Genomic DNA, 26,380 nt, shown 5'->3' with positions numbered 1-26,380 from the left:
AAAAAAAAAAAAAAAACCAACATGAAAAACCTTAAAGACGCCAAGAAACAGCCCAAGCCCAAAAGAGCCCACAAAGGCTGAGGTACCTCAGGGACCTTCCCCTCACTTTCTGCAGGGACACAGGAAGAGACCCAGAAGTTCATTACCAAGGAGAATTCCCATGGCAGATGGAATTGTCATTGCCAGCAGGACCTTCTGGATTGATTCCCTTCTCCCTTTAGGACTTTGCTTGTCGATTGAGCTCTGCCTGCATTCAAACGCTTCCTTTTTCTTCCCATTTTCATCTGCTCAAAAATATCCTGAAAAGAAACGGAGTTGGTTTTTTTCCTCTCCAGTAGAACGGCACTACCAGCAGCTGCTCAGGGTATTTTTAAATGAAACAGAGCAGAGGAATTTCCTAATGGGAAGGGAGGATTTCAGTGGTTATTAGTCCTCCTTACAGCCCAAGCCCAGAGCAGCAGATCCCCATCCCCAGCTGTTCCCTTTGCAGAGGGGAGGAACAATTCTGTCAGCCAGGCATGGGGCTGGATTGGGCTTTGGTTTTTTGTTGTAAGGCTTCTGTCTCAAATTTGCAGTGTTCAAGTCTAGGGAATGCAACGCTTGAGGTCAATCAGGAGTCCTTGCTGAGCAGTGATTGTGACTCTTTCAGGGGCTTTGAGGGCATTTCCTCAAAAAAAAAATTAAAAAAAGAAAAAAGCAGGTTTGTTTTTTTTGAAAAATCACAGAATCAGAGAATGGTTTGGGTTGGAATGGACCTTAAACATCATCACATTCCAGCCCCTTAAAATCCTCCCCAGTGCCAGCCCTGCCATGGCAGGGACACCTCCCACTGTCCCAGGTGCTCCCAGCCCCAGTGTCCAGCCTGGCCTTGGGCCCTGCCAGGGATCCAGGGGCAGCCCCAGCTGCTCTGGGCACCTGTGCCAGGCTGCCCACCCTGCCAGGGAACAATTCCCAATTCCCAATCTCCCATCCAGCCCTGCCCTCTGGCACTGGGAGCCATTCCCTGGCTCCTGTCCCTCCATCCTTGTCCCCAGTCCCTCTGCAGCTCTCCTGGAGCCCCTTTAGGGGCCCTGAGCTCTCCCTGGAGCTGCTCCTGTCCAGGTGAGCCCCCCAGGTGTCCCAGCCCATCTCAGCTTTGGCTGTGCAGCCATTCTGTGCCTTTAGTGCTGGGGAAGTGCAATGGGAAGGGCTCCAGATGGAATAATTGCTTCTTGGTAGCTCGTTCTGCATCCTGGCGCTGCCATTGGCACCCTGGGCTCCTGCAGGAAGTGTGCTGGGGGATCTGGGGCTCTGTCTCCAGCCCTGAACCCGCAGTAATGCTGATGTTACTTAAGAGCAATAATCTGGGAAGGGAAATAATTAGGAAACAAAAGTGTATTAAAGTTACTGCAAAGAGGATAAAGCCGATAAAACTGTAATTGCTCGGCTGATAAAGTGAAGTTTAAAACTTGCAATCAGCTTTGACATAATTGCGTTAATGCGGGGAGGTAAAACCACCTAATTAAGGAGCCAAAGCCATGTGTTCTTCCTTGGGATAACGAATGAAATGCAGGGGTGGGGACAGTTTCCCCCTGTGAGACACCAGGGCCCAGAATCCTCCCCCTGCACTCATGAATTGCACTCCTGAGGATAGGTCTGGCATCCTGGGGCAGCTCTGGAGAGCTCTGGAGGGGCTGGAGGGTGGCCAGGGCAGGGAATGGAGCTGGGCAGGGGCTGCAGAATCCCTGAGGGAGCCGGGCAGGGGCTGGAGAATCCCTGAGGGAGCTGGGCAGGGCCTGGAGAATCCCTGAGGGAGCTGGGAAGGGGCTGCAGAATCCCTGAGGAGCCGGGCAGGGGCTGCAGAATCCCTGAGGAGCTGGGCAGGGGCTGCAGAATCCCTGAGGGAGCCGGGCAGGGGCTGCAGAGTCCCTGAGGGAGCTGGGCAGGGGCTCAGCCTGGAGCAAAGGAGGCTCAGGGGCCCTTGTGGCTCTGCACAGCTCCTGCCAGGAGGGCACAGCCGGGGGGGTCGGGCTCTGCTCCAGGGCACAGGGACAGGAGCAGAGGGAACGGCCTCAGGCTGGGCCAGGGCAGCTCAGGGTGGGCACAGCAGGAATTTCCCCATGGAAAGGGGGCTCAGGAAGTGCCCAGGGAGGGTTGCAGTGCCCATCCCTGCAGGTGGCACCTGGGGGTGGCACTCAGAGCTGGGGACAAGGTAGGGACTGGTCACCTGGTGACCCTGGAGGGCTTTTCCAGCCCCAGTGGTTCCAGAATTGTGATAACTTGAGCATCCCTCAAGGACCTGCAGTCCCTGTCCATGCTGGGAACAGCAGGATGTCTGGAGCTCCTCACACAAGTGTTCTGCTGAAACTCATGAAAGAGTTAATTTCCAGATGAGTTATTTGGAGTGGACTCATTGATCTGGCTCCACCGAGAAGCTGCAACGCTCAGAATTTCTTCCTTAGCTCCCTGAGGTTCCTGGAATGCTTATGAGATGAGTGGTGGTGCAAGGACCAGCTCTCCAGGCTGGCAGGGACGGCTGAGGAATGGAAATGAGGGAAGCACCCCTGGAACCAGCCGGGGCTGAGGCAGCTGCAGAGCTTCTCCTGCAGCCCTTGGTGCCACGCCTGTGTCTTGGAGGGCTCAAAGGTGCAGCCTGAGAACGCTGTGTGCCTGCAGTGTCTCCTTGGAGACCCACAGAGCCCTCCAGCCAGCCCGCAGCCTCTGGGGAGGGCAGGGAAGGAGGGAATCTGTCTGTCCTGCTGTGGTCAGCAGCGCCTGCCAGGACACACTGCCATGGACAGGAGAAGGGCTGGCCCTGGGGCCCTTCTGGAGCAGCCCCAGGGCAGCAGATCCACGGAATGAGGGAGCCCCAGCCTGGTTTGGGCTGGGAGGGACCCCAAACCCCCCCAGTGCCAGCCCTGCCATGGCAGGGACACCTCCCACTGTCCCAGGTGCTCCCAGCCCCAGTGTCCAACCTGGCCTTGGGCACTGCCAGGGATGCAGGGGCAGCCCCAGCTGCTCTGGGCACCTGTGCCAGCAGTGCCAGGGTTTGAGGGAGGCCCCCACCTCCCTGGCATCTCCCCCCTGGTGTATTTTGTGAATTTGGAGCTCCATTGAGGCTGGGTTGAGCCATCCTCCCCCTTTTCCTGGATGTAGAGAGGAGCTGAGTTGCTGCATCTGCTGACTGCTCAGCCCCCAGCTGAGCATGGAAACTTCTTTGGAGGCTTTTGAATGGATGCTGGATCCAAGAGAGCCGTGTGTGCTCTCAGGAGAGCTCTGGCACAAAGGGGGGCAGAGGCAGATATCTTTATCCTGCTTTTCTTTTATCTTTCTGCTGCTGTGCAGTGGCACAGGGGCTGCCTCCCCAGAAGGGTTAAATCCCTGCACTGGAGATGGATTCCAAGGAGCTGGTACAAAGCAAACCCGCCCCATTGACTGTGCTCTTTATTCTCCAATTCACAAAGAGAATGTTTCCAGCCTCTCCTCTCATGCACACACAAAAGATGCCTTTTTCTTTTTTTTTTTTTTTTTTTTTTTGTATTTCTCTTGGTTTGAATGTTTTCTGTTTCTTCTCACAGCTACCCAAAGTGATCCTTCTGTGTGCAAACCCTGCCAAGCCTTACCCTGCACCTGGGCTGGTGTTAAAGATGAAAAGTGATTCAACTTCTGCATCCAACAGGATTAGAGGAAACTGAGGATCTGAGGGAAGGGACTCAGGTGTTTCCCAAAGAGGCTGTGGCTGCCCCTGGATCCCTGAAATGTCCAAGGCCAGGCTGGACACTGGGCTGGGAGCACCTGGGACAGGGCAAGGTGTTTCTGGTGGGATTTGGGGTCCCCCCACCCCAAACCAGTCTGGGATTCTGTATTTGGCTGTGCCTTCCTGCCCTGCTTTCAGCTGCCCAGGAGCTGAAGGGCAGTGAGCCCTCGTTTGTTTTTCCTTCCTAAATTACCAGAGTTTGAAGTTTTGGTGCCAATAATTCCAACTTTGGATAAAACCAGCTTGTGAATATTGTATAAATACCAGAAAACAAATGGATTGAGTGCAGTCGAAGGGAAACTGCTGCTCTGCAGAGGGGATTTTGCAGGAGGAATGCTGCTGAATCCTCTTCCGCCCAGGCTGCAGAGGTCACCTCCTGCTGGAGAGCTGGGGGAGCCTCCCGAGGAGCCCGGGCAATCCCCACCATCCCTGAGAGTGAGAAAGGCTCCTGGGGAGGCTCGAGTACTGCCCACACAGGTGCTCCTGCCGGGGTTTTCATTGCTCTGGAGCTACGCCTCATTTGCCTCCTCTTTATTTGATACCTCTTAATGGGGCTGTAACAAGGCTCATGGAAATCAATGGAATTCAGCAAAAATCCCATCAGAGAGCGGGGATTTCACACCCAGGAGCCGGAACAAGGGGTCATTTTCTGTCAGTCTTCGATTTGATGTGTTTGCCCGGGGCTCTGCTCAGTGGGAGCTGGACGTGCGCTCGGAGCAGCAGTGGGAGCTGCTGCAGCACCCAACACAGGCACCCTCAGCAGCCCCGAAATGCCACGGGAGCCCCGAAATGCCATGGGAACTCCGAAATGCCACGGGTGCCCCGAGATCCCATGGGAGCCCTGAAATCCCGTGGGAACCCTGAAATGCCATGGGTGCCCCGAAATCCCATGGGAATCCTGAAATCCCATGGGAACCCTGAAATGCCATGGGTGCCCCGAAATCCCATGGGAACTCTGAAATGCCATGGGTGCCCCGAAATCCCATGGGAATCCTGAAATCCCATGGGAACTCTGAAATGCCATGGGTGCCCCGAAATTCCCCAGGAGCCTCAAAATTCCCTGGGAACCCCGAAATCCCATGGGAATCCTGAAATGCCATGGGAATCCCAAAATCCCCCCGGAGCCCCGAAATGCCATGGGAACCCCGAGATCCCATGGGAATCCTGAAATACCCTGGGAATCCCGAAATGCCCTGGGAATCCCAAAATCCCATGGGAACCCCAAAATCCCACAGGAGCCTCGAAATGCCACGGGAACCCCAAAATTCCCTGGGAACCCCGAGATCTCATGGGAATCCTGAAATGCCCTGGGTGCCCTGAAATGCCCTGGGAACCCCAAAATCCCACAGGAGCCCCGAAATCCCCTGGGTGCCCTGAAATCCCCTGGGTGCCCCAAAATCCCATGGGAGCCCTGCAATCCCATGGGTAGCTGCTGCAGTTTGGGATATGGGGGTTGATCCCCAAACCCAAAAGAGGGAATCGATCCAAGACTCCGAGGAGCTGTGCAGGAGGGCAGGAGCAGCCGCAGTGCTGGGATGGAAGCCGTGGGCGCAGGGAGTTCCCGTTGTTCCCCGAGCGGTGCCGGCGGGCTGGGCTCGCTGCCCTGGCTGTCCCGCACAGCTGGAGCAGCGTGGATCGCTTTGCTCCCTCCGGGGTCTCGCTCCTCAGCGCTGCCGGGAGCCAAGGGGCGGGCAGGGATCGGGGTTAGGCCGGGACTGGGCTGGAGCTGCCCGCGATGATGCCCTCGGTGCCCCGCAGGGTCACTCGGGTGGCCGGGGTTGTGCCAGCGCTGCCCGGCACGATCAGGGCTCCGCACACGGCTGGGATAATGGGATAATGGGATGATGGGATAAGGGGATGGGATGGATCAGGGGGAATCAGGGTGTGTTCACCCTTCCTCTGTCCCGCAGCATCAGCCGAGGACATTCCCAGCCCCTGATGCTGCCCTGGGACTCAGAGTGCACAAACAGGCAGGGATTGATTCACCGGGAATGGGCAGGGATTGATTCACCGGGAATGGGCAGGGATTTGTTCACTGGGAATGGGCAGGGATTTGTTCACTGGGAATGGGCAGGGATTGATTCACCGGGAATGGACGAGGATCTACACACCGGGAATTGACAAGGATTTATTGCCTGGGAATGGGCAGGGATTTATTGCCTGGGAATGGGCAGGGATCTGTTCACTGGGACTTGGCTGAGCGCGGATTGTGCCAGGATTCCGGGCGCTGTTGGCACCTCCAGAGGCTGAAACAGGCGCCGCAGGTGCAGCTGCACTCAGGGCTCCCCGGGATGCCTCAGGCTGTGCTGCGGGACCCGGGCTGTCCGTGGCCAGCGCTCCAAATGAAAGGGATTCCCGGCGATGCTGCTGATCCACAGCGCCCCTTCCTTGAGTCATTGGTGCATCGGCACCAGAGGGTTTGGTCATCACCCGACGCTGTCTCACCAGACAGCCCCGGCAGGAGGAGAAGTGGTGAAGAATGCCCTCAGGGAGAGAAATCCATAATGTAGATATTAACAAAAGGCATGTCTCTTTGGAGTGCTCAGACTCATTTTTCAGACTTAAAAATGAAGATGATGGGTCTAAACCTTTTATTTCAGCACTAAATTGGCTTTTTGGCTGCCTGCAGTGCTCTTGGCAGTATTCAGGGGCCAAGGTGTGCACTGAGGTGACACTGATCAGCTGTCTCAGGTGCCTTTCCCCCACTGCATCCAAGCGCAGCTCCTCGAGCACCACTGCATTTCACAGGGAACAGCCCTTTTTCTGTTTGTTGGTTTTTTGCTGTTGATTTTGTCATTGTGTTTCTGTTCCTCTGCTCAGTCCCAATTACCGGGATGTGGTTTTGAGTTTTACAAACAGCCACACACTGAAACATTTAGCAGTGATCCTCTGTTCATCTGATTTCTGTCGTTTTGTGCATTACTCCAATCTCCATCTCCCAGTGTCTCTCAGGGTAATTAGAACCAATGCATTTCCCTGATCTCCTGTTCAGCCACAGATGATCATCATCTGATTCCAAAACTTCCAGGATATTACCTTTATTAAGGTTATTTGCTGCCATGGGAATCAAACTCCTCTGCAATGATCTTAAACCGTGAAGCTGAAACATTTGTGTGTTGTGTGAATTCAGGCTTGGCCCATTTTGCCGTTATTCATTCTTTTAATTTTTTGCTGGAGCTGCTGGAAGCTGTGATGCCGTCAGCAGAGGCTCGCTCAGCTTCTTCATTTCACAGCAGGGAGGAGACGGCAGGAGAAACAAACCCACAGGTTTGTGAGGGACAAACCCAGGGGTTGTGAGGGACAGACCCAGGGGTTGTGAGGGACAAACACACAGGTTGTGAGGGACAAACACACAGGTTGTGAGGGAAAAACCCAGGGGTTGTGAGGGAAAAACCCAGGGGCTGGAAGGGACAAAACCCACAGGTTGTGAGGGACAAACCCAGGGGTTGTGAGGGAAAAACCCAGGGGCTGGAAGGGACAAAACCCACAGGTTGTGAGGGACAAACCCATGGGTTGTGAGGGACAAACACACAGGTTGTGAGGGAAAAACCCAGGGGCTGGAAGGGACAAAACCCACAGGTTATGAGGGACAAACCCATGGGTTATAAGGGACAAACATATAGATTTGTAAGGGACAGACCCAGAGGTTGTGAGGGACAAACACAGAGGTTTGTAAGGGAAAAACCCCTTGGCTGTAAGGGACAAACCCACAGCTTTGTAAGGGACAAACACAGGGGCTGGGTGGGAAAACCCCCAGGTTTATAAGGGACAAACCCACTGGTTTGTAAGGGAACGCTGGTGGCCCCGGGGGGCTCAGCCTGGAATCACCTGGGCTGGGCTGGACAAGGGAGCCGCCCTCGGGCAGCAGCAGCGGCACCAGGCTCCTCTCCGCTTGTCTGCCATGAAATTCATAGGATCCCAGACTGTTCTGGGTTGGAAGGGACATTAAAGCCCATCCAGGGATCCATTCCCACCCCTGCCATGGCAGGGACACCTCCCACTGTCCCAGGGGCTCCCAGCCCCAGTGTCCAGCCTGGCCTTGGGCACTGCCAGGGATGCAGGGACAGCCCCAGTTGCTCTGGGCACCCTGTGCCCCTGCTCCCAGGGAAGAATTTCCTCCCGCTATCCCACCCAAGCCTGTCCTCTGGCAGTTTCATTCCATGCTGTTTTCCCTGCCGCCGGAAGGGTCTCGGCTGAGGGGCAGCCGTGGGACACCTGAACTCGCTGATGCCGCGGCACTCGCACGGCCTGGGGAAGGGGGAGATCGGGGGTCTCGGGAAGGTTTGGGGGTTTCTGGGGATGGCCAGCAGCCTGAGGACCCCCGGAGGTCGGAGGTGTGGGGGCGTCTGGGGGGTTTTAATGGCGAGGGGTCTCCGTGAACCTGGGGGTGCCGGCGCAGCCCAGCCTCCTCTGCCATCCCCCGAGGGCAGGGGCTGCCTCCGCACCTGCGGCCACCGGGGATCACCCGAGAATCCCCCTTGCCCGAGAATCCCCCTTGCTCCGGCACCGAACGCGGCACGGCCGCGCTCCCAGCGGGGGCTGCACCGGGGCGGCGCCCCCTCCCTCCTTCTCTCCTTCCCTCCGTCCGTCCGTCCGTCGGTCCGTCCGTCCCTCCCGCGTCCCTGCCCCTCCCCGGGGCGGCCCCGCTCTCCCCGCCCCGCTCTCCCCGCGCCGGGCGGAGCCTGTCCGCGCTGCCGCGGGCTCGGAGTTGCGCCGGGCGGCGGAGGCGAGCGGAGCGCGGCGCTCGCAGCCCGCTCCATCCCGGGCCATGCAGGATGCTCCCGGCCGCCGCCCCGCGCCCGCCGCCGCTGCTGTGGCCGCCGCCCGCCGAGCCCCCCGCCCCGCCCTGGGCCTGGGTGCTGCCCGCGGCCGCGGGGCTGCTCCGGGTGGGCGCTGCCGCCGCCGGGGCCCCCGCTCCGCCGCCTCCTCCTCCTCCTCCTCCTCCTCCTGGGCCGCCGCTGCTGCTGCCGCCCCCCGCGCTGGTGCGGCCCGGGCCGGGCTGGCGCGGCCCCGCCGAGCCCCCGCTGCTGCCGCTGCTGCCCGCGGCCGCCGAGCCGCTCCTGCACGGCCAGGTAAGGGCGGAGCCGCCGTGCGGGGACACAACTTTCCCGGAGCCGCTGCCCGGCGCCGGCACCGAGACCCCCGCCCGCGGGCTGCGGGGAGGCGGCGGGGGCTGCCCGGGCTCTGCATCCTCCGCTTCCCGAGCTCTGCATCCCCCCTTCCCCGGGCGCTGCATCCCCCTTTCCCCGGGTTCTACAGCTCCCTTCCCGGGGCTCCACACCACCCCCCTTCCCTGGGCTCTGCATCCCCCTCCCTCGGGGCGCTGCATCCCCTCCTTCCCACGCTCTGCATTCCCCTTTCCCCGGGTTCCACATCCCCCATTCCCGATGCTTTGCACCCCCTTCCCCAGCTCTGCATTCCCCCTTCCCCAGCTCTGCCTCCCCCATTCCCTGGGTTCCACATCCCCTTCCCCAGCTCTGCATTCCCCCTTTCCCCAGCCCTGCACCCCTTCCCGACGCTCCGCGCCCCGCGTGTGTCTGTCGGACCGCGGCGCTTCCCGCGGCTCTGGGAGCGTGCGGCGGGCGTTTCTCCGGGGGAGAGGGGCTGCCAGGGGCGCTGCGGGTCCCTCCGGCGGGGCTGGGCTCCCCACTGGCTGCAGGATGCGCTCTCCGCAGCTGCGGCCGCAACGGGAGCGATGCTCCCGGCGCGCTCCGGCAGCCGGGGCAGCACCGCCGCCGAGCGTTCTGTGAATATTTATAAAGACGAAAGTTTTGAGCCGTGTCACTGGAACCAGCGTGTCGCGCCAGTGCTTTCCCTGATGAATATTTCAATTATTAATTGCTGCCGTGAGGCTGCTCGCTGTAGCGGAGCCCTCAGCCGGGTGTTCGCCCCTCTCCGCGGGGGGCTCGGAGCCGTGCGCGCAGTTTTGCCTCGGCTTTATGTTTTTGGGTAGACAGAAGTAAAAATAAACGCGAGCCGCGAGCGCTGTGGCGTCCGCTCGATTCCGTGTGATGATTTCCAGCCTTTTCGAGCTCGAGCGTCTCTTGTGGTTCGGGAGAAAACAGTCGGTGCTGCTCTAATGAAACGGGAACATCAATTATTCCCCAGCGGGAGACCGCTCGACGAACCTGCAGAAGTGGTTTTGCTGTGGGAACCCGTTTGCCGGGCGAATTTAAGTTGAGAAAAAAATACATTCCTGCGTTTCCTTTGGCTCTCCCGCCGCATTTTCAGGCTCCTGCTGGCGCTGTACGGTTCAGTGTGAGCAGGGGAGCCCCGGCTGCCGGTGTGCCCTGCTCCAGGCTGTGCTTTGGGCTTCCCGAACCGCTCCGAGCTCTCACCCTGCCGTGCCCAGCGAAACACAAACCCTGGGCGGGCTGAAGGGACATCCCTGACAGTTTCCGTCGCGTAATTAGGAGATCATGGAAAGCATCGGTTGCTCGGGGTAAAATCCTTTTGTTGACCCTTCCTCTTGTGTTTGTTTGGTTTTTTTGTCCCCTCCGAAGTGGATATTTGGAGCTCATTCGCCGGTTGTGGGATTCTCCCCTTCTTCCAGCGTGGAATTCGTCCCGGTGCTCCCGCCCGTGTACAGCGCCGCGGTGCCGCCGCACGCCGGCAAGGGCTGGATGGAGAAGAGGCTGCCCAGCTGCAAAGTAAGTGCGAGCCTGGCCTGCCCGGGGGCTTTCGGGGCTTTTTTTATGGAGTACATCAAGTACATGAGCTGCAGAGTGCTGTGGGTTCAGGGGTGTGAGAGCTCGGTGTTTGTCAGGAGAGCCCTGCGGAGGAGGAATGTTGGGATGCTGGAAGGGGCAGGTGATGGAGCAGCAGTTGCAGCTTCGCTGCTCCCAAGTTTTAACAGGACTAAAATGTCGCTAATATTTATTCCTTTGGGTAGAACGTCCTCATTTTCCTGCCAGATGTGATTATGGGGGTTTTCCGTCGTCCCTTTCTCCCTGGTTTTCCCACTGTCTGTCCCAAAAGGCTGCCACACTCAGGGGCTGGCAGAGCGGTGTCACCATGGGTGCTGCCACATCCCTGGTGCCAGGGTGGCCCTCGGGGTCCCGTGTCCCCATCCCACCTCTGGTCCCCACATCTGCCCCTCTGCCAGCTGAGTGCTGAACATCTGGCGTTGTGCTGCTGTCCCTCAGCTGGTTCTGTGCCCTGTCCCCGTGTCCCCCTGTCTCTCACTGGTTCTGTGCTCTATCCTTCCTGTCCCTCACTGGTTCTGTGCCCTGTCCCCGTGTCCCCCTGTCCCTCACTGGTTCTGTGCTCTATCCTCCCTGTCCCTCACTGGTTCTGTGCTCTATCCTCCCTGTCCCTGGCTGGTTCTGTGCCCTGTCCCCCTGTCCCCCTGTTCCTCACCCCCGTGTCCCCAGGCTGGGGAGGTGGCTGCTGTCCCTGGTGCTGATGGGGTCACTCGGGGTGGCCGTGTCAGGACCAGGAGTGGCCGTGTCAGGACAGCTCTGCCTCCAGGCATCCCTGGCCTCCCATGCAGCTGCAGCAGCTGATCTGTCCTGTCAAAGCCAGTTAATTTTTTAGTGGTCACTTCACTTCAGCCTCAGCACTGAGGGACCCTGGCTTGGGCATTTTGTCCCCAGCTGAGGCTCTGCCTGCTGAAATACCAAGTTAAAGATGTTTTGTTCTCACTTGCATTTCTGAGTTTGGGATCTCAGACTGTAACATTTTCCTTTCTTTCTGTTGGACAGATCTACCTGAACAATGCCTTTGCCCTGGATTCGGCCTGGGTGCAGCCTGAGGAGTCCAGGCTGTTCCAGGGGGCTGAGAAGCCTCTGCTGCTGAGCAATCAAGTGGCCATGGCTGTAGCCAGGCCAGCTGCTGCCTCCAGGCCACTGCCCACGCTCGTCCTGGCCCCTCAGCTGATCCCAGGTCAGGAAATGAACGCATCAATAATTGAGTATTGCCTGTTTCTCGGTGGTTTTCCCTTAGTGCATCCCCCAGGGAGGCAGGGCTGCTTTCTAAAGCAGAGCTTCACTTCCACTCAGCTGCAATCCCTTCCCTGAGCAGAGCCCTGATGGCCAAGTGCAGCTCAGCCTCTGGATGACTCTGAGAGGAAGAAAGGGCCCGGTGTAATTACAGCAGATTGTGCCATGCTGTTCTGGAGCTGCTTGGTGACCCCTGCCCGGAAGAGACCAGCACTCCCCACCTGCTGAGTTTATTTTTCAAACAGAAATCACTGTCAGCCTCAGTGATTCTGTGGTTCCGTGTAGGATTCTGCTGGCTGCTCGTTTGCAGAGTTTGGTGGGCTCTGCACAGAGAGCCAGCAGGAGAGAGGAGCAGTGGATCCATCATCTCATTAAGGCTCAGTCATTTGTGAAATCAATTCCATTAATCTGCATAACTGAACAGAAGAACTAAAAGTTATAAATATTTACTGTGTAAATATTCTGTGATGCTTTAGGTAACCTAGATTTACACCTGGTAAAGAGCATTTATCCTTGCACAAGAGCAGACCATGCATTCCAGGGCTGCATCTCTGTTTTGTGGCTGCAGGAGTAAATTAAAATAGCAGTTCTATACAGAAGGCTGAGGAGAAAAGTGCCACTGATGTTTCAGCCTCTAAATACACTCCTGAACTGGGAATTGGAATTACTGCCTTGCTGCCAGTTGTTCCTGCCTTCCTCAGCGCAAAGGTGCTGTCCCTGGTGCTGAGAGCAGAGCTCCCTTTCTGCAGGCTCTCCCCAAAAGCAGTTTGCATTTCAGAGCTGTGCAGCACCCAGGACGTGGTGTTTGCCATCAGTGCTGAGGTTCAGAGTGTGCTGGAGGAGATCCTGGCTCCTGGGCTCGTTACCAGCCTCATTAATTAGCAGGGAGTGCCCTGGCACGTGTTGGCCCCTTCACCTGGGTCTGTGTTTTGGTGTTTGAGCAGAGCTGGGGCTCAGCCTCCTCTCCTCTGCCAGCACTGCCCAGGGCTCAGCTGGAGGAGTCAGTGCTGTGGGGAAACCCTGGTATGAATTCATTTCTGTTTATTAGAGGATTTATTGGTATTTTTTACACACAAATGCAGCTACACACCCAGGGTGCCTGGGGAATCACAGGATGGGTGTGCTGCTGAGGGGGGGTCTGGGCAGGGGAGCCACAGCCCCTCCTGTTCCTGCACCTTTTAGAGACTTCAATGTTTTAAAATAGTTCAGTATTTTAAACGTGCCCAAGCGTATTTGATCACATGCAGAGTGGCAGATATGAGGCAGGAGCATTCCTGCCAGCAGCTGAGGGGCAGTGCCAGGCAGAGCAGGGACACTGCCAGCCTGGTGCCACCTCATGTGCACATGCCCATGGCTGTCTGCTCAGGAGCCCTGCTCTGGCCCCTGCTCCTCCTGCAGCAGCTGGCTCCGTGCTGGCTGCCAGCTGAGCTCCCTCGGGCGGGGAGAGGGACAGGGAGGAGCTCAAATCCCCCAACCATCTCTGTAAATAATGAGATCACAGAATCCTGGAGTGGTTTGGGTTGGGAGGGACCCCAAATCCCCCCCTGTGCCAGCCCTGCCATGGCAGGGACACCTCCCACTGTCCCAGGTGCTCCCAGCCCCAGTGTCCAGCCTGGTCTTGGGCACTGCCAGGGATCCAGGGCAGCCCCAGCTGCCAGGGCCAGTCAGGAATTCCTTCCCGTCCTTGTTGAGCTGATGGTGCCAGTCCACCCCATCCCAGGCTGTTTGGGGCTCCAGAGCTCGTCAGGGACCTGTGGCCATTCCTGCAGGGTGGCCCCATCCCTGTCCTGCAGGCAGAGCAGGAGCTGCTTCCCCATGGCAGCACTGGAAGTGCTCCCTGTGCAGTGTCTGCCCTCAGTGGGAGCAGTGGTGAGGATCCTGGGGCAGGTTCTCAGTTAGGTGGGACAAGGGCAGTTAATCAGGTTTCTGTGCAGCATTCACTCCAGAGCCGCTGTGGCAGCAGCAGCTCTGCCTTCCCCAGCCATCAGCAATGATATAATTGTTTTCTCAATGGAGCTGCAGCCTTCCTGAGCTCCAGGAGTGAGCACGGAGCCTGGCAAGGCTAATGTGTTTAATTGAACAGCTGCAGCCCAAGCCACTCCAAGGTGCTATTTGCTGTGAGGAGCAGCAGTTATTGTTCTCTGCTGAAGTGCACACCATGAATTACGTGCTCTGTGTTGTGTGTTTCTGAGGAGCAGGGTGCCCTGTGCCCCTGGCAATGATGCCTGGCTCATGGCTTTGCAGTGGGATATCCCTGTGTCTGTTCCCTGTGCAGTGGGATATCCCTGTGTCTGCTCCCTGTGCAGGGATATCCCTGTGTCTGTTCCCTTTGCAGTGGGATATCCCTGTGTCTGTTCCATTGCAGGGATATCCCTGTGTCTGTTCCCTGTGCAGGGATATCCCTGTGTCTGTTCCCATTGCAGTAGGATATCCCTGTGTCTGTTCCATTGCAGGGATATCCCTGTGTCTGTTCCATTGCAGGGATATCCCTGTGTCTGTTCCATTGCAGTGGGATATCCCTGTGTCTGTTCCCTGTGCAGGGATATCCCTGTGTCTGTTCCCATTGCAGTGGGATATCCCTGTGTCTGTTCCCTGTGCAGGGATATCCCTGTGTCTGTTCCCTTTGCAGTGGGATATCCCTGTGTCTGTTCCATTGCTGGGATATCCCTGTGTCTGTTCCCTTTGCAGTGGGATATCCCTGTGTCTGTTCCCTGTGCAGGGATATCCCTGTGTCTGTTCCCTTTGCAGTGGGATATCCCTGTGTCTGTTCCCTTTGCAGTGGGATATCCCTGTGTCTGTTCCCATTGCAGGGATATCCCTGTGTCTGTTCCTTTGCAGTGGGATATCCCTGTGTCTGTTCCCTTTGCAGTGGGACATCCCTGTGTCTGTTCCCATTGCAGGGATATCCCTGTGTCTGTTCCATTGCAGTGGGATATCCCTGTGTCTGTTCCCTCTGCAGGGATATCCCTGTGTCTGTTCCCATTGCAGTGGGATATCCCTGTGTCTGTTCCATTGCAGTGGGATATCCCTGTGTCTGTTCCCTGTGCAGTGGGATATCCCTGTGTCTGTTCCATTGCAGGGATATCCCTGTGCCTGTTCCCTTTTCAGTGGGATATCCCTGTGCCTGTTCCTCCTCTGGGGAGGAAGGCACCATTTCATGTTTCTGCAGAGACAGCCCTGGTGTTTCTGGGAGGGAAGGATTCGCGTTTCTGTCTCCTGCGCTGTGTGGGTGAGGCCAGAGCTGCTGGCCAGGTGCCCTGTGCCACTGTGCCCGTGCCAGCTGGGTGTCCTGCATATCCCTGTGGGCTCAGAGGCTGCTGGATGGGGTGAGAGAGCTCTGGCAGGGCCCCGTGGTGGGGTTCCAACACTCCAGGGTGGAACCCAGGGTCCTGTGGCACAGGACATTCACCGGTGTCACTGGCAGCTGTGCTGGGGTGGTTTGGCACTCCTGGACCATGCCACCAGTGCTCCCTGCCCGAGGGGATGTTCTGATGCCGTATCTGGGGAGGTTTTATGGAACTGTGGAAAGGTTGGGGCTGGGATGGACCTTAAAGCTCATTGGGTTCCACGTGTCTCCTGCATGGAGATGAGGATGTCGGGTGGGGCATCCCAAGGAAATTACATTTTGATCCCTCTCATTCATGTCTTTTTGTCCTGATGGCAGTACCCTTTACAGAATCGAAACAGTGTCAGCACTGACGTGCAGATACACATCCAAACACGGGCCCCGCTTGCTAGGTAATTCCATTGACAGATTATGAATGAAATAGGGCTGCTCGCTGTTGAATTTGGGTTCTGTTTTCTCATGAAATACACCACCCAGGACCTCTGACCTCCTGTATCTCCTAAGCACAGCTCTGTGTTTGAAGCACATCCCCATTTATAAGCACTCGGGTTTTGGCTTCCCAAATTGGATTATCTGGTATTTAAGTGCGTGTGCTGGGGCTCCCTGTTTGGGGACAGAGAATAGCACAGCAGGACCCCATTCATGTCCCTGAAAAGCCATCAAACCTCTCTTTGTTTGTGGAGTATTCAAGCACTGCCAGCCAAGTGCTTTATTAGGTCTGGGAATGCTTGGCTTTAACCACAGCTTTCACGAAGTTTTTGTTTTGCTCATTAAGCTTATGGGTTTTTGGTGCTTTTCCCGTTATCTCCTCAAATCAAGAGAAACTTAGAGCGAAGTTTGTTTTCCCACTTCAATGACAGCAATAACCCCAGGAGCGATGTGTTTATGGGCAAGGCCGCTGTTCTGCCCTTTCCATAACATCATCCCTCCTGACCCCGGGAGCTCCGTGTGAATGAATGCAGCTCTCGGTGCCTGCAGGGCAGGGCTGTCTGGGAACAGCCAGGGATTTCTATTTACTGCACACGAGCAGCAAAGTGAGCAGGGCTGCTCCTGGCAGTCACTGAGTGCCTTACAGTGCCAGCGGCTGATTACCCCCTTGGAAAGCTGAGATATCAGGAAAGCAGGGAGATCAGGAAAGCAGGGAGATCAGGAAAGCAGGGACATCCCTGCCTTTGTTTGTTTCCATTGCAGGGCTATTGGTGTGTTTGTTTGTGTTTGCAGGGCTATTGGTGTGTTTGTTTCCCTTTACAGGAATGTCCCTGTTCCCTTTGCAGGGACATCCCTGCGTTTGTTTGTTCCCTTTGCAGGGATATCCCTGTGTCTGTTCCCTGTGCAGGGATATCCCTGTGTCTGTTCCCATTGCAGGGATATCCCTGTGTCTGTTCCCATTGCAGGGATATCCCTGTGTCTGTTCCCTGTGCAGGGATATCCCTGTGTCTGTTCCCTGTGCAGTGGGATATCCCTGTGTCTGTTCCCTGTGCAGTGGGATATCCCTGTGTCTGTTCCATTGCAGTGGGATATCCCTGTGTCTGTTCCCTGTGCAGTGGGATATCCCTGTGTCTGTTCCCTCTGCTGGGATATCCCTGTGTTTGTTCTCTTTGCAAGGATATCAGGGTGTTCAGAGTTTTTTAGGAGCTCTAAACACAGGCACAGGTCAGGTTGAGAAGGAGACTTGTTCCACACGAGGTGAAAATTTTGCACAAATCCAAATTTATCCACGGCAGTGTCCACACCGGTCCTGTCTCAGTCACTTTTTCACATCACCTCCCTGCTGCAGAATCCATCCACCTCACCCGTGTCCCTGCGCCTGCCTGGGCCCTTTTGGGGTCTCTGGTGTCTGTGGGGAGGTGCCCCCTCTCAGCTCAGGTTCAGCTCAGGCTGCAGAAGCCCAGCTTAGTGCCAGGAGGAGGTGCCAGGACATTGCCCAGCAGGCTGTAATGCACAGAAGCTTTCAGCACGCTGAGCAGCACCTGTCTGACACACCTGGGAACATCTGTCTGCTCTCAGAGGGTGACAGTGGCACCATTGGGCTCCATCTGCACCTGAGGTCAAAGGAAGGGACACTGAATTCTGCCCGAAGCCCCGGAGTTAAAAATGCAGAGAATCCGACCTAAAAGTAGTGAAAATTCTGCTTAGAGACATCAGCTAGGCTGGGGGTGCTGTGAGGGGCTGGGCTGGATGCAGGCACAGCAGGGGGAGGATGGTGATGGGAACAGGATGGTGTTGAGGATGGCTTTGGGAACAGGAACACTGCATGTGCCCAGGAAGGGTTGGAGTGCCCATCCCTGGAGGTGTCCAGGGAATTCCTGGAGGTGGCACTCAGAGATCTGGGCTGGGGACAATGGGGCACAGCTGGGACTCTGATCCTGGGGGGCTTTTCCAGCCCCAGTGGCTCTGGGATTCAGAGGAGAAGTTGGCACCTCACTGCCAGGGTGTGCCATGACCTGGGGAAAACACCATGGCTGGAAAAAGTCCTGCATGTTCCCCTCATTGCAATATCAGTGATGGCGATATCAGTGATGGCGATATCAGTGATGGCGATATCAGTGATGATGATATCAGTGATGATATCAGTGATGGTGATATCAGTGATGGTGATATCAGTGATGATATCAGTGATGGCAATATCAGTGATGGTGATATCAGTGATGGTGATATCAGTGATGGTGATATCAGTGATGGTGATATCAGTGATGATATCAGTGATGATATCAGTGATGATATCAGTGATGGTGATATCAGTGATGATATCAGTGATGGCGATATCAGTGATGATATCAGTGATGATGATATCAGTGATGGTGATATCAGTGATGGCGATATCAGTGATGGTGATATCAGTGATGGTGATATCAGTGATGGTGATATCAGTGATGATGATATCAGTGATGGTGATATCAGTGATGATATCAGTGATGGTGATATCAGCGATGGTCTTTGACTCCTCTTTTCATGGTGTGTGACTTTCAGAATTCCCCCTGTGGGTGCTGGGTGATTGATGGTAGCTCTAAAACCCTTTCAAGGCCTTTTTGGGCAGAACCCACAGCACGGTCTGGTTTTTTTTGTGAGGGGAACCTCTCAGGTGGGTGCCCCCAGGGCGGGGGGAGCCCTGGCCCAGCTGGCAGTGCCTTGGGCAGAGCTGGGCTGTGTTTGGGGATGCTGCCCGTGCTCTCCCCAGCTCTGAGCCCCCAGGGATGGCCCTTCCTCCCTGGAGTTATGCACCAGGAGAGACAGAGTGAGAGCTCCATCAAAGGAGGGGAAACCACCCAAACTTCTCTTTCAGCTGAGCGATGAAACTTTGATGAGGGCATTGATGCAAGTTTAATGAGCAGCCCAGCTCGGCGCAGGCTGTGCCTGCCCAGCTCACATCACTCTCCTGTTCTCCTGCCCTCTTTGGGGAAATCACATCCTCCTCTCCAGAAGAAAAGAATCAAATGAGAAGTAAACAACCTTCCTGCTCATGTGCCCTGCAGGAAGGCACAGCAGAGTCGTGTTTGCAGACAGCATTAGCTTTCACAGGAGGTGCTTTGTGGGTTTCTCCCAGCAGCAGACAGCTGGAATTGGGAATGAGCACGGGCTCTTGGAGGGCAGGTGTTTGACCCCACTGAAGGATTGTTCCACTCCCCAGGTGAATGAACAATGAGCTTCTGTTTAACACTTGGATTGGTTGGACACTGATGGTTTTTTTATTTTTTGTTTGTTTTTTAATTTCTGCCAGTTGGTCTAGCAGAAAAATCTGTTTTCATTTATCCATTGCTAAATGATCAAAACTTAAATATTTGTGGGGTTTGTTTGGCCTGTTACTTAGTGCATCTGCAGGTGCTCCTTGGCATGGAGGAATAATGACTGTGGAAATAATGGGCTTTTTTTGGTGACACTGAAAACACTAAAACTTCTGCTTTGCTAATGCAGGGCGTATTTTGTTGGGGAATAATTGTTTGTAAAGGGCTGGGACAAAGCTGGGGGGGCTCACCTGGACAGGAGCAGCTCCAGGGAGAGCTCAGAGCCCCTGGCAGGGCCTGAAGGGGCTCCAGGAGAGCTGCAGAGGGACTGGGGACAAGGATGGAGGGACAGGAGCCAGGGAATGGCTGCCAGTGCCAGAGGGCAGGGCTGGATGGGAGATTGGGAATTGGGAATTGTTCCCTGGCAGGGTGGGCAGCCCTGGCACAGGTGCCCAGAGCAGCTGGGGCTGCCCCTGGATCCCTGGCAGTGCCCAAGGCCAGGCTGGACACTGGGGCTGGGAGCACCTGGGACAGTGGGAGGTGTCCCTGCCATGGCAGGGCTGGCACTGGGGGGGTTTGGGGTCCCTCCCAGCCCATCCCCGATGCTGTGATCTCAGCCCAGGTCCCTGCTGGGATTCTCCTGCCTGGAGCTGTGCAGGGGCTGCATCCCCCACCCACAACCTCCCTCCCCAGCACCCACTCCCTGCTTTCCTGGGGTGCACATGGAAAGGGACCCTCGGGCTGAGGGAAGGGCTGCAGTGGGATCAGCTGGGGGTTCCTGCAGCCTCAGCTGCCTCCCAGTGCCTGCAGGGTTTCACCCGGGCTGGGCTTTGCTGGATGCCACAGGAAGCTGATGATTGCTTAATTCCTGAATCCCGAGCTCGGTGGAGGGAGGAACAGCTGCTGTTCGTCAGATTTGCTCTGCTCCTCAAGAGTTTTGCACTGCTGTTCTTGTTTATTTAACTTAATTAGCCGAGATTGAGCTCTGAAGGTCTTCCCTGCCACTGTCAGGCTGGGGACAGAATGGTGCAGGGGCTGCAGGGTGTTTGAGCTTTGGTTTGGGACATTCCTGGGGCTGCCCAGGGAGGGTTGGGGTGCCCATCCCTGGAGGTGTCACCTGGAGGTGGCACTCAGAGCTCTGGGCTGGGGACAATGGGGCACAGCTGGGACTCCATGGGCTGGGAGGGCTTTTCCAGCTTCAGGGATTCCATGAAGCGTCATGCTGTGGTTTTGGGATGAAGGAGATGAGATGTGGAGCTTGTCAAACTCAGGGATTTGTGTGCAGGACACAGCAGAGCAGCCAGGCAGGCCAGGGAGCAGTGGGTGCCTAATATAGCAAGGAATAAATTCAGATTTGCCATCAGACAGTTACACTTTGGAAAGTTGAGAATGACTGTGTTCCCTGTGTTCAAATATTTGCCTTTTTTATTAAGTTTTTTCATTTAAATGTAATAACTCTGCACAGTTTGAGTGTGAGTCACTGCTGCCTTGTCCCTGTGGGCGATGTGCTCACATCTGTGGGGTTCCATGGCAGGAAATGCTCCAGCCACCAGCTGAGCATGGAATCACCATCACCAGAGGGGCTCTGGGTCCTTTGGAATCACCATCACCAGAGGGTCTCTGTGTCCTTTGGGATCACCATCACCAAAGGGGCTCTGGGTCCTTGGGGATCACCATCACCAAAGGGGCTCTGGGTCCTTTGGGATCACCATCACCAAAGGGGCTCTGGGTCCCTCAGGAATGGCTCAGGCACAGCTGGGCTTGGGGCACCTCTGGGATCAGCCCAGCCCTGCCCAGGCAGGGCCACCTGCAGCAGGGACACAGGAACGCGGCCAGCAGGGTTTGCAATGGCTCTGCAGACTCAGGAAATTTTTCTGGCTGCTTTGGAGGGCTCGAGCCCCTGCCCAGGGGGCTCAGAGACTTTGGCACAGAGCTCAAAACTCTTGTGCTTTTGATTTAGCTTTTGGAAATAAACAATTACTAACTTTATATGAAGAATTATAAGCTATGAAAGTTTAAGTAGAATGATAGTGAATTTACCACAGGGTGAAAAACAGATTTTTGAGGTTTTTAGCATGGGGGTTTAGGGGGCAAGATGGAGGGAACTGGGCGTGTCCAGCCTTTCTCCTTCTTCTTCTTGGCCTCCATCTTCTGCTGTGATGTTGGCACTTTTGGATTGGTTTAGAGTAGAAGCTCACTGTCTAACATAGGTGATGGGTATTGGGAAGTAATTGTAAATATTGTACACGTAGTTTTTAGTATAAAAAATTAACACCAGCCTGGGGGCAGGCAGAGTGCCTCTGTCTGTCCTGCTGAGTGGACCTTGGCTGGAGAGAAAGAATTTTATAGATAAGGAACAATAAACAACCTTGAGACCAAGAAATGAAGAGCTCTGACTCCTTCTTCGAGCGCCGGACTGGGAAAAGAGACTTTCTGACACATCTCGGGGTCACTGTGAGCAGCAGAGACCCTGAGATCTCACCCCTCTCTCTCTCTCTCTCTCTCCCACAGGTGGGTGCCAGAGCAGCCTTAAAGCCGTGGGTGGCACGCAGAGCCTGGCGCTGGTGGCCCTGGAGCCCGAGGCCCCGCAGGCTGCGCCGGGCCTGCAGCCCTGCCAGCTCCTCACCCTGTCCCCCATCAAAGTGCCCCTGCTGGCCTCGCCCTTCCCAGGTAAGGCTCCTGGGGGCCCGGGGACAGTCTGGGCAGCACAGGGGCTGTGGGGTGGTGCTGGGTGCTGGGCACGGGTGGCACTGCCGGGGTTAAACTGGGGGCTCTGGAGCCGTGTGGAGCTGTGCTCTGGGCTGGCTGTCAGGAGTGGGTTCAGAGCTCCAGGGATGTTTGTCATGGATGTGTCCCTGGGACATTTAGGGCCAGCTGAGTTGGTTCCTGCCTCCTCTGAGGGGGTTCTGTGGGCAAACCTGTGAGCCCCCCAGCCCACCCTCAGGTTATGGTGGTGTGGTCACAGCTGAGCTGGAACGTTCACTTTCTCAGCTGGAACATTCATGTCCTCAGCTGGAACGTTCATGTTCTCAGGCAGAACGTTCATGTTCTCAGCTGGAATGTTCATGTTCTCAGCTGGAACGTTCATGTCCTCAGCTGGAACGTTCACGTTCTCAGCTGAAATGTTCATATCCTCAGCTGGAATGTTCATGTTCTCAGCTGGAATATTCATGTTCTCAGCTGGAACGTTCATGTTCTCAGCTGGAACGTTCATGTTCTCAGCTGGAATGTTCGTGTTCTCAGGCGGAACGTTCATGTTCTCAGCTGGAACGTTCATATCCTCAGCTGGAACGTTCATGTTCTCAACTGGAACATTCGTGTTCTCAGCTGAAATGTTCATATCCTCAGCTGGAACGTTCATGTTCTCAGCTGGAACGTTCATGTTCTCAACTGGAACATTCGTGTTCTCAGCTGAAATGTTCATATCCTCAGCTGGAACGTTCATGTTCTCAGCTGGAACGTTCCCCTTCTCAGCTGGAACGTTCATGTCCTCAGCTGGAATTTTCATGTTCTCAACTGGAACGTTCACGTTCTCAGCTGGAATGTTCATGTTCTCAGCTAGAATGTTCATATCCTCAGCTGGAACGTTCATGTCCTCAGCTGGAACGTTCATGTCCTCAGCTGGAACATTCCCCCTCTGAGCTGGAACGTTCATGTCCTCAGCTGGAACGTCCACATTCTCAGCTGGAAGGGCCCTCACGAGGTGGCTGCACACCGTGGTACAACACTTTATGAAGTCCCCAGCAGATTGTCTGAGTGTTTTCAGTTACAAACGTGCTGGGAGAGCTCAGCCTGGGTCCTTTCCCAGCGCTGAGGTGTGGCTGGTGCCCGCAGAAATGGCTTTTCTCTGGGTGCTGAGAGGAACCTTTCTGAAGGTGGCAGCTGAGGGGGCATCCCTGCCTGGCCAGGCAGGCCTGGGTGGTCGCAGCCTTTGGGCAACGTTTGTGACTGCACCTGGGGTGCCTGGGGCTATTTTTAGAACAGTTGTCTGCCAATTAAGTGAAAAATGTAAATGAGTGAAAAATGTAAATGAGGATGCGTCTTCCATCCTTTTGGTAATTGAGGTGTAGCACAGCAAGGCACAGGGAGACTGAATTCTGCAGAAGGTGCAGCTCTGCTTTGGTGTTGGTGGGGAGCTCTGGTTTGGTGTTTGGTGTTTAATGAGAGCTGCATCCCAGGGATTCTCCTTTCTGCCAGAGCAGGGCTGTGGGACCAGGGCTGGGAGCAGCAAAGGGGGCTCAGGGGGCCCTTGTGGCTCTGCACAGCTCCTGCCAGGAGGGCACAGGGACAGGAGCAGAGGGAACGGCCTCAGGCTGGGCCAGGGCAGCTCAGGGTGGGCACAGCAGGAATTTCCCCATGGGAAGGGGGCTCAGGAAGTGCCCAGGGAGGGTTGCAGTGCCCATCCCTGCAGGTGGCACCTGGGGGTGGCACTCAGAGCTGGGGACAGGGTGGGCATTGGGCACAGGCTGCGTTTGTCAGATCCACATCTCACCTAAAAACTGACCCCTGTGAGTTTGGGGTTAATGAGCTGTGACCCCGGGGTTAATGAGCTGTGACCCTGGGGTTAATGAGCTGTGACCCTGGGGTTAATGACCTTCCCACACTGCCCTTGTCTAAAGTTTATGAAAGGCCACGGGCACACAGCAGCAATGAACTTAAATACCCCAAAATGACATGAGTTCCAGCTTCAATCTCCATGTTTATTGGTGCCTGGAAGGCTGAACACTGTGTGTTTGGTTAGCCCAATAAATCGATTATCCCCTGTTAATTGATTCTATTAGAGGGCAGTGTCCTGTTCCTGCCTTGTGTGGTCCTGTGTCTCCAATCACAGGCATTTGCTCAATTTGATCAATAGTCTTAGGAGTGAATATTTATCTTTTAGGCTTTGATTGTGGTTAGTTTCGCAGTCTTGCAGTTAACTCCTGGCAGCCTAATTAATACCTTTGGGAATAGCAGGGTGTTCACATGAGGTGGGAGGTGTGGGAAGGGCACAGGGCAGGTGGGGACCCAGGCTCTGCTGCTTTTCCATCCTCACAGAGGAAATTCCTTAGAATCCCCTCAAAGCAAAACTCCAGGAATTTAGGGGAACTGTGAGTGTGCACAATGCAGTGTGGTCATTTTTAAAAATTCCCTCTTAATACAATTTATTTTACATTTTGGGAAGGAAAATCAGAAGCAAAGCTATGAGAGAGCAGAGGATATTTGGGGAATTTAAAGGCAGCCTTTTCCTGCAGGAGGCTGTGAAGGATCCCAGCTGGGTCCCTGGCAATGGGGCTGAGCACGCAGGGCCGGGAGGTGCTGGCTGCTGCAGGTTGCTGTGCCTCGCCTCTGCAGCCAGTGGTGCTCTTGGGGATTGTTTTGTCACTGTGCTGAGCCTAGAAAAACTTGTAATGATGAAATAAACGTGTGGGAGAGAAGCAGCATAAAAGTCCCGGGTTTAATAGCAACATAAAATGCTGTTTTATATGGAATAAAATACTGAAGCTTGAGGAAGCTGTCCATGGAGTGATCTGTGGCTGGAGAGGCTCCAGCTCAGGCTCTGCGCAGTGAGAGGGGCCCTGGCCCCACATTGCTGTGCTCTCTGCTCCCACACCAGTGAGGTGGGCAGAGAAGGTTCCAGCAATGCAATTGCAGCCCCATCTTGGGTTAGTATTGCTTTTATTTCCTTTCTTCATTTTGCAACTACTGGTGGTGCTGCTTGTGCATCTCCCAGGCAAATGTTCCCTTAAATATTTCATGGCAGCCTGGCTGTGAGTGTGGATTTTGTGCCAGGTTTAACAGAAAGACTAAACAGGAGCTTGTGGAGATGCAGCTCCTCGCTGTGCTGCATCTTCCTGGGCCCTGCTGGGGGAGGAAACTGCATTTCCCAGCACTGCCACGCAGGGCTCTGAAATCTGCCTCAAAGAAACCCTAAATGCATTAAATTTGCAAGCACCAGCACTTACCTGCAGTAATTAAAGAATGGGGTGTCTGGTAATCTCTAATACCCCTCTGCAGCTCCTGCATAAAGGAGTGGGTGTTTATTTTCCTCACATGCAGGTTTTTAATGGTAGCAGTGAAGAAGGTAAGAGATGAGCCTGTGCTTATGGACTCTGTAAATTAGCAGAGAGCACAAATATTAAAAAAGGCACCATCTGCCATAGAATCCATTTGCCACCTGTTCCCTGGCTCTCAGCATTATTTAAGGGTTTAAATGTGGTGGTTTAGGCTGCCACGGAGCAGCTGGGAAGTGACTGAGCCTTTTCCTCTCAGCACCTTAATGCTGAGTGCCAAGGGCAGCCTGGTGCCAGCTCTGTGCCCGAGCTCTGTCTGTGTCTGTCAGCCTGTCCGTGTCTGTCAGTCCCTCCTCGGCAGGGACTGACCAAGCCAGGCTCACTCTGTCCGTGTCTGTCACTCTGTCCGTGTCTGTCAGCCTGTCCGTGTCTGTCAGTCCCTCCTCGGCAGGGACTGCTCACTGAGCCTGGCTCAGAGCACGCTCAGAGCTGGCTCCTGGGCTGGAGGGGCCCTGCTGCTCGTCCCAGCAGAGGCACAGAACTGTCCCAGCACGGCCTGGGAAGGGCTCAGGGCTGGGGAAGGCAATGGGGTGAGTCCCACTGAAGCCCTGAGCTCAGCCTAAGGCCCCCAGGGCATCAGCATGGACTGGTTTGGAGGGACCTCAGAGCCCTCCCAGTGCCACCCCAGCCTTGGCAGGGACACCTCCCACTGTCCCAGGTGCTCCCAGCCCCAGTGTCCAGCCTGGCCTTGATGTTCCAGCATTTTCCAGATGTTTCCTGGCCAACCTCCTCCCTCCCAGTTCCTTACTGGGAGGGCTGGGCTGAGCCATGTGTCCAACCTCTGTGCACACTTTTTCCTTCCTTGTGTTAATGAGGTTAATTAGCAGCTGCACTCCAGTGGGTCAGAGCCTGGGAAGCCCCTGCAGCCCTGGCCAGGGGTGGCTCCTGCTGGGTCTGTGCTGGGCTCACTGCCCCCCTTTGGCATCCTCCCTGTGGGAATTCTGAATTCTTAGTTCACCTCAGCCCAGCCTCCCCTGCACAGGAATTCCACAGCATCAGGTGAGCACAAATGAATGATTTTGGGGGAGCAGCCAAAGTTCCAGGCAGGAATGTGGGGCTCACTGTGATGGTGCTCACTGTGATGGTGCTCACAGGGGTCCCAGGATGGGGGAAGAGACCAGGATCTGACTCCATGTTTCACAAGGCTGATTTATTATTTTATGATATATATTACATTAAAACTATACTGAAAGAATAGAAGAAAGGATTTCATCAGAAGGCTGGCTAAGAATAGAAAAGGAAAGAATGAATAACAAAGGTTTGTGTCTGGGACAGAGAGTCCGAGGCAGCTGGGCTGTGATTGGCCATGAATTAGAAACAAGCACATGAGCCCAATCCCAGCTGCACCTGTTGCATCCCACAGCAGCAGATAACCATTGGGTACATTTTGTTCCTGAGGCCTCTCAGCTTCTCAGGAGGAGAAACCCCAAGGAAAGGATTTTTCATGAAATACCATGGCCACAGCTCCCCTCTCGGGGAAGCCTCCCCTGGCCTTGCTGGGTGTGCCCCTTGCCTGGCACTGGCACAGGGGAGTGCTGGGTGGCACAGGCTGTGCTTTATGAGCTGCCTGTAAATGCTGTGCC

At 55.4% G+C, this 26,380-nt stretch overlaps 1 protein-coding gene across 1 annotated transcript in view; it reads left to right on the top strand.

Annotated features, from left to right (window-relative positions):
• Positions 1 to 8,437: 8,437 nt before the first annotated feature.
• Positions 8,438 to 26,380, top strand: part of TCERG1L (transcription elongation regulator 1 like) — a 56,694-nt gene continuing 38,751 nt past the window's right edge. Inside the window, exons 1-4 of the mRNA XM_036385699.2 lie at positions 8,438 to 8,808; positions 10,240 to 10,386; positions 11,440 to 11,620; positions 21,256 to 21,414. Of these exons, the coding sequence (XP_036241592.1) occupies positions 8,512 to 8,808; positions 10,240 to 10,386; positions 11,440 to 11,620; positions 21,256 to 21,414 (784 nt within the window). The 5' untranslated portion in view covers positions 8,438 to 8,511. The remainder of the gene's footprint in view (positions 8,809 to 10,239; positions 10,387 to 11,439; positions 11,621 to 21,255; positions 21,415 to 26,380) is intronic.

Source organism: Molothrus ater, chromosome 8 (genome assembly GCF_012460135.2).
Source record: "Molothrus ater isolate BHLD 08-10-18 breed brown headed cowbird chromosome 8, BPBGC_Mater_1.1, whole genome shotgun sequence".
NCBI classification, from domain to species: domain Eukaryota; kingdom Metazoa; phylum Chordata; class Aves; order Passeriformes; family Icteridae; genus Molothrus; species Molothrus ater.
This window is presented reverse-complemented; position numbering and strand designations above follow the sequence as displayed.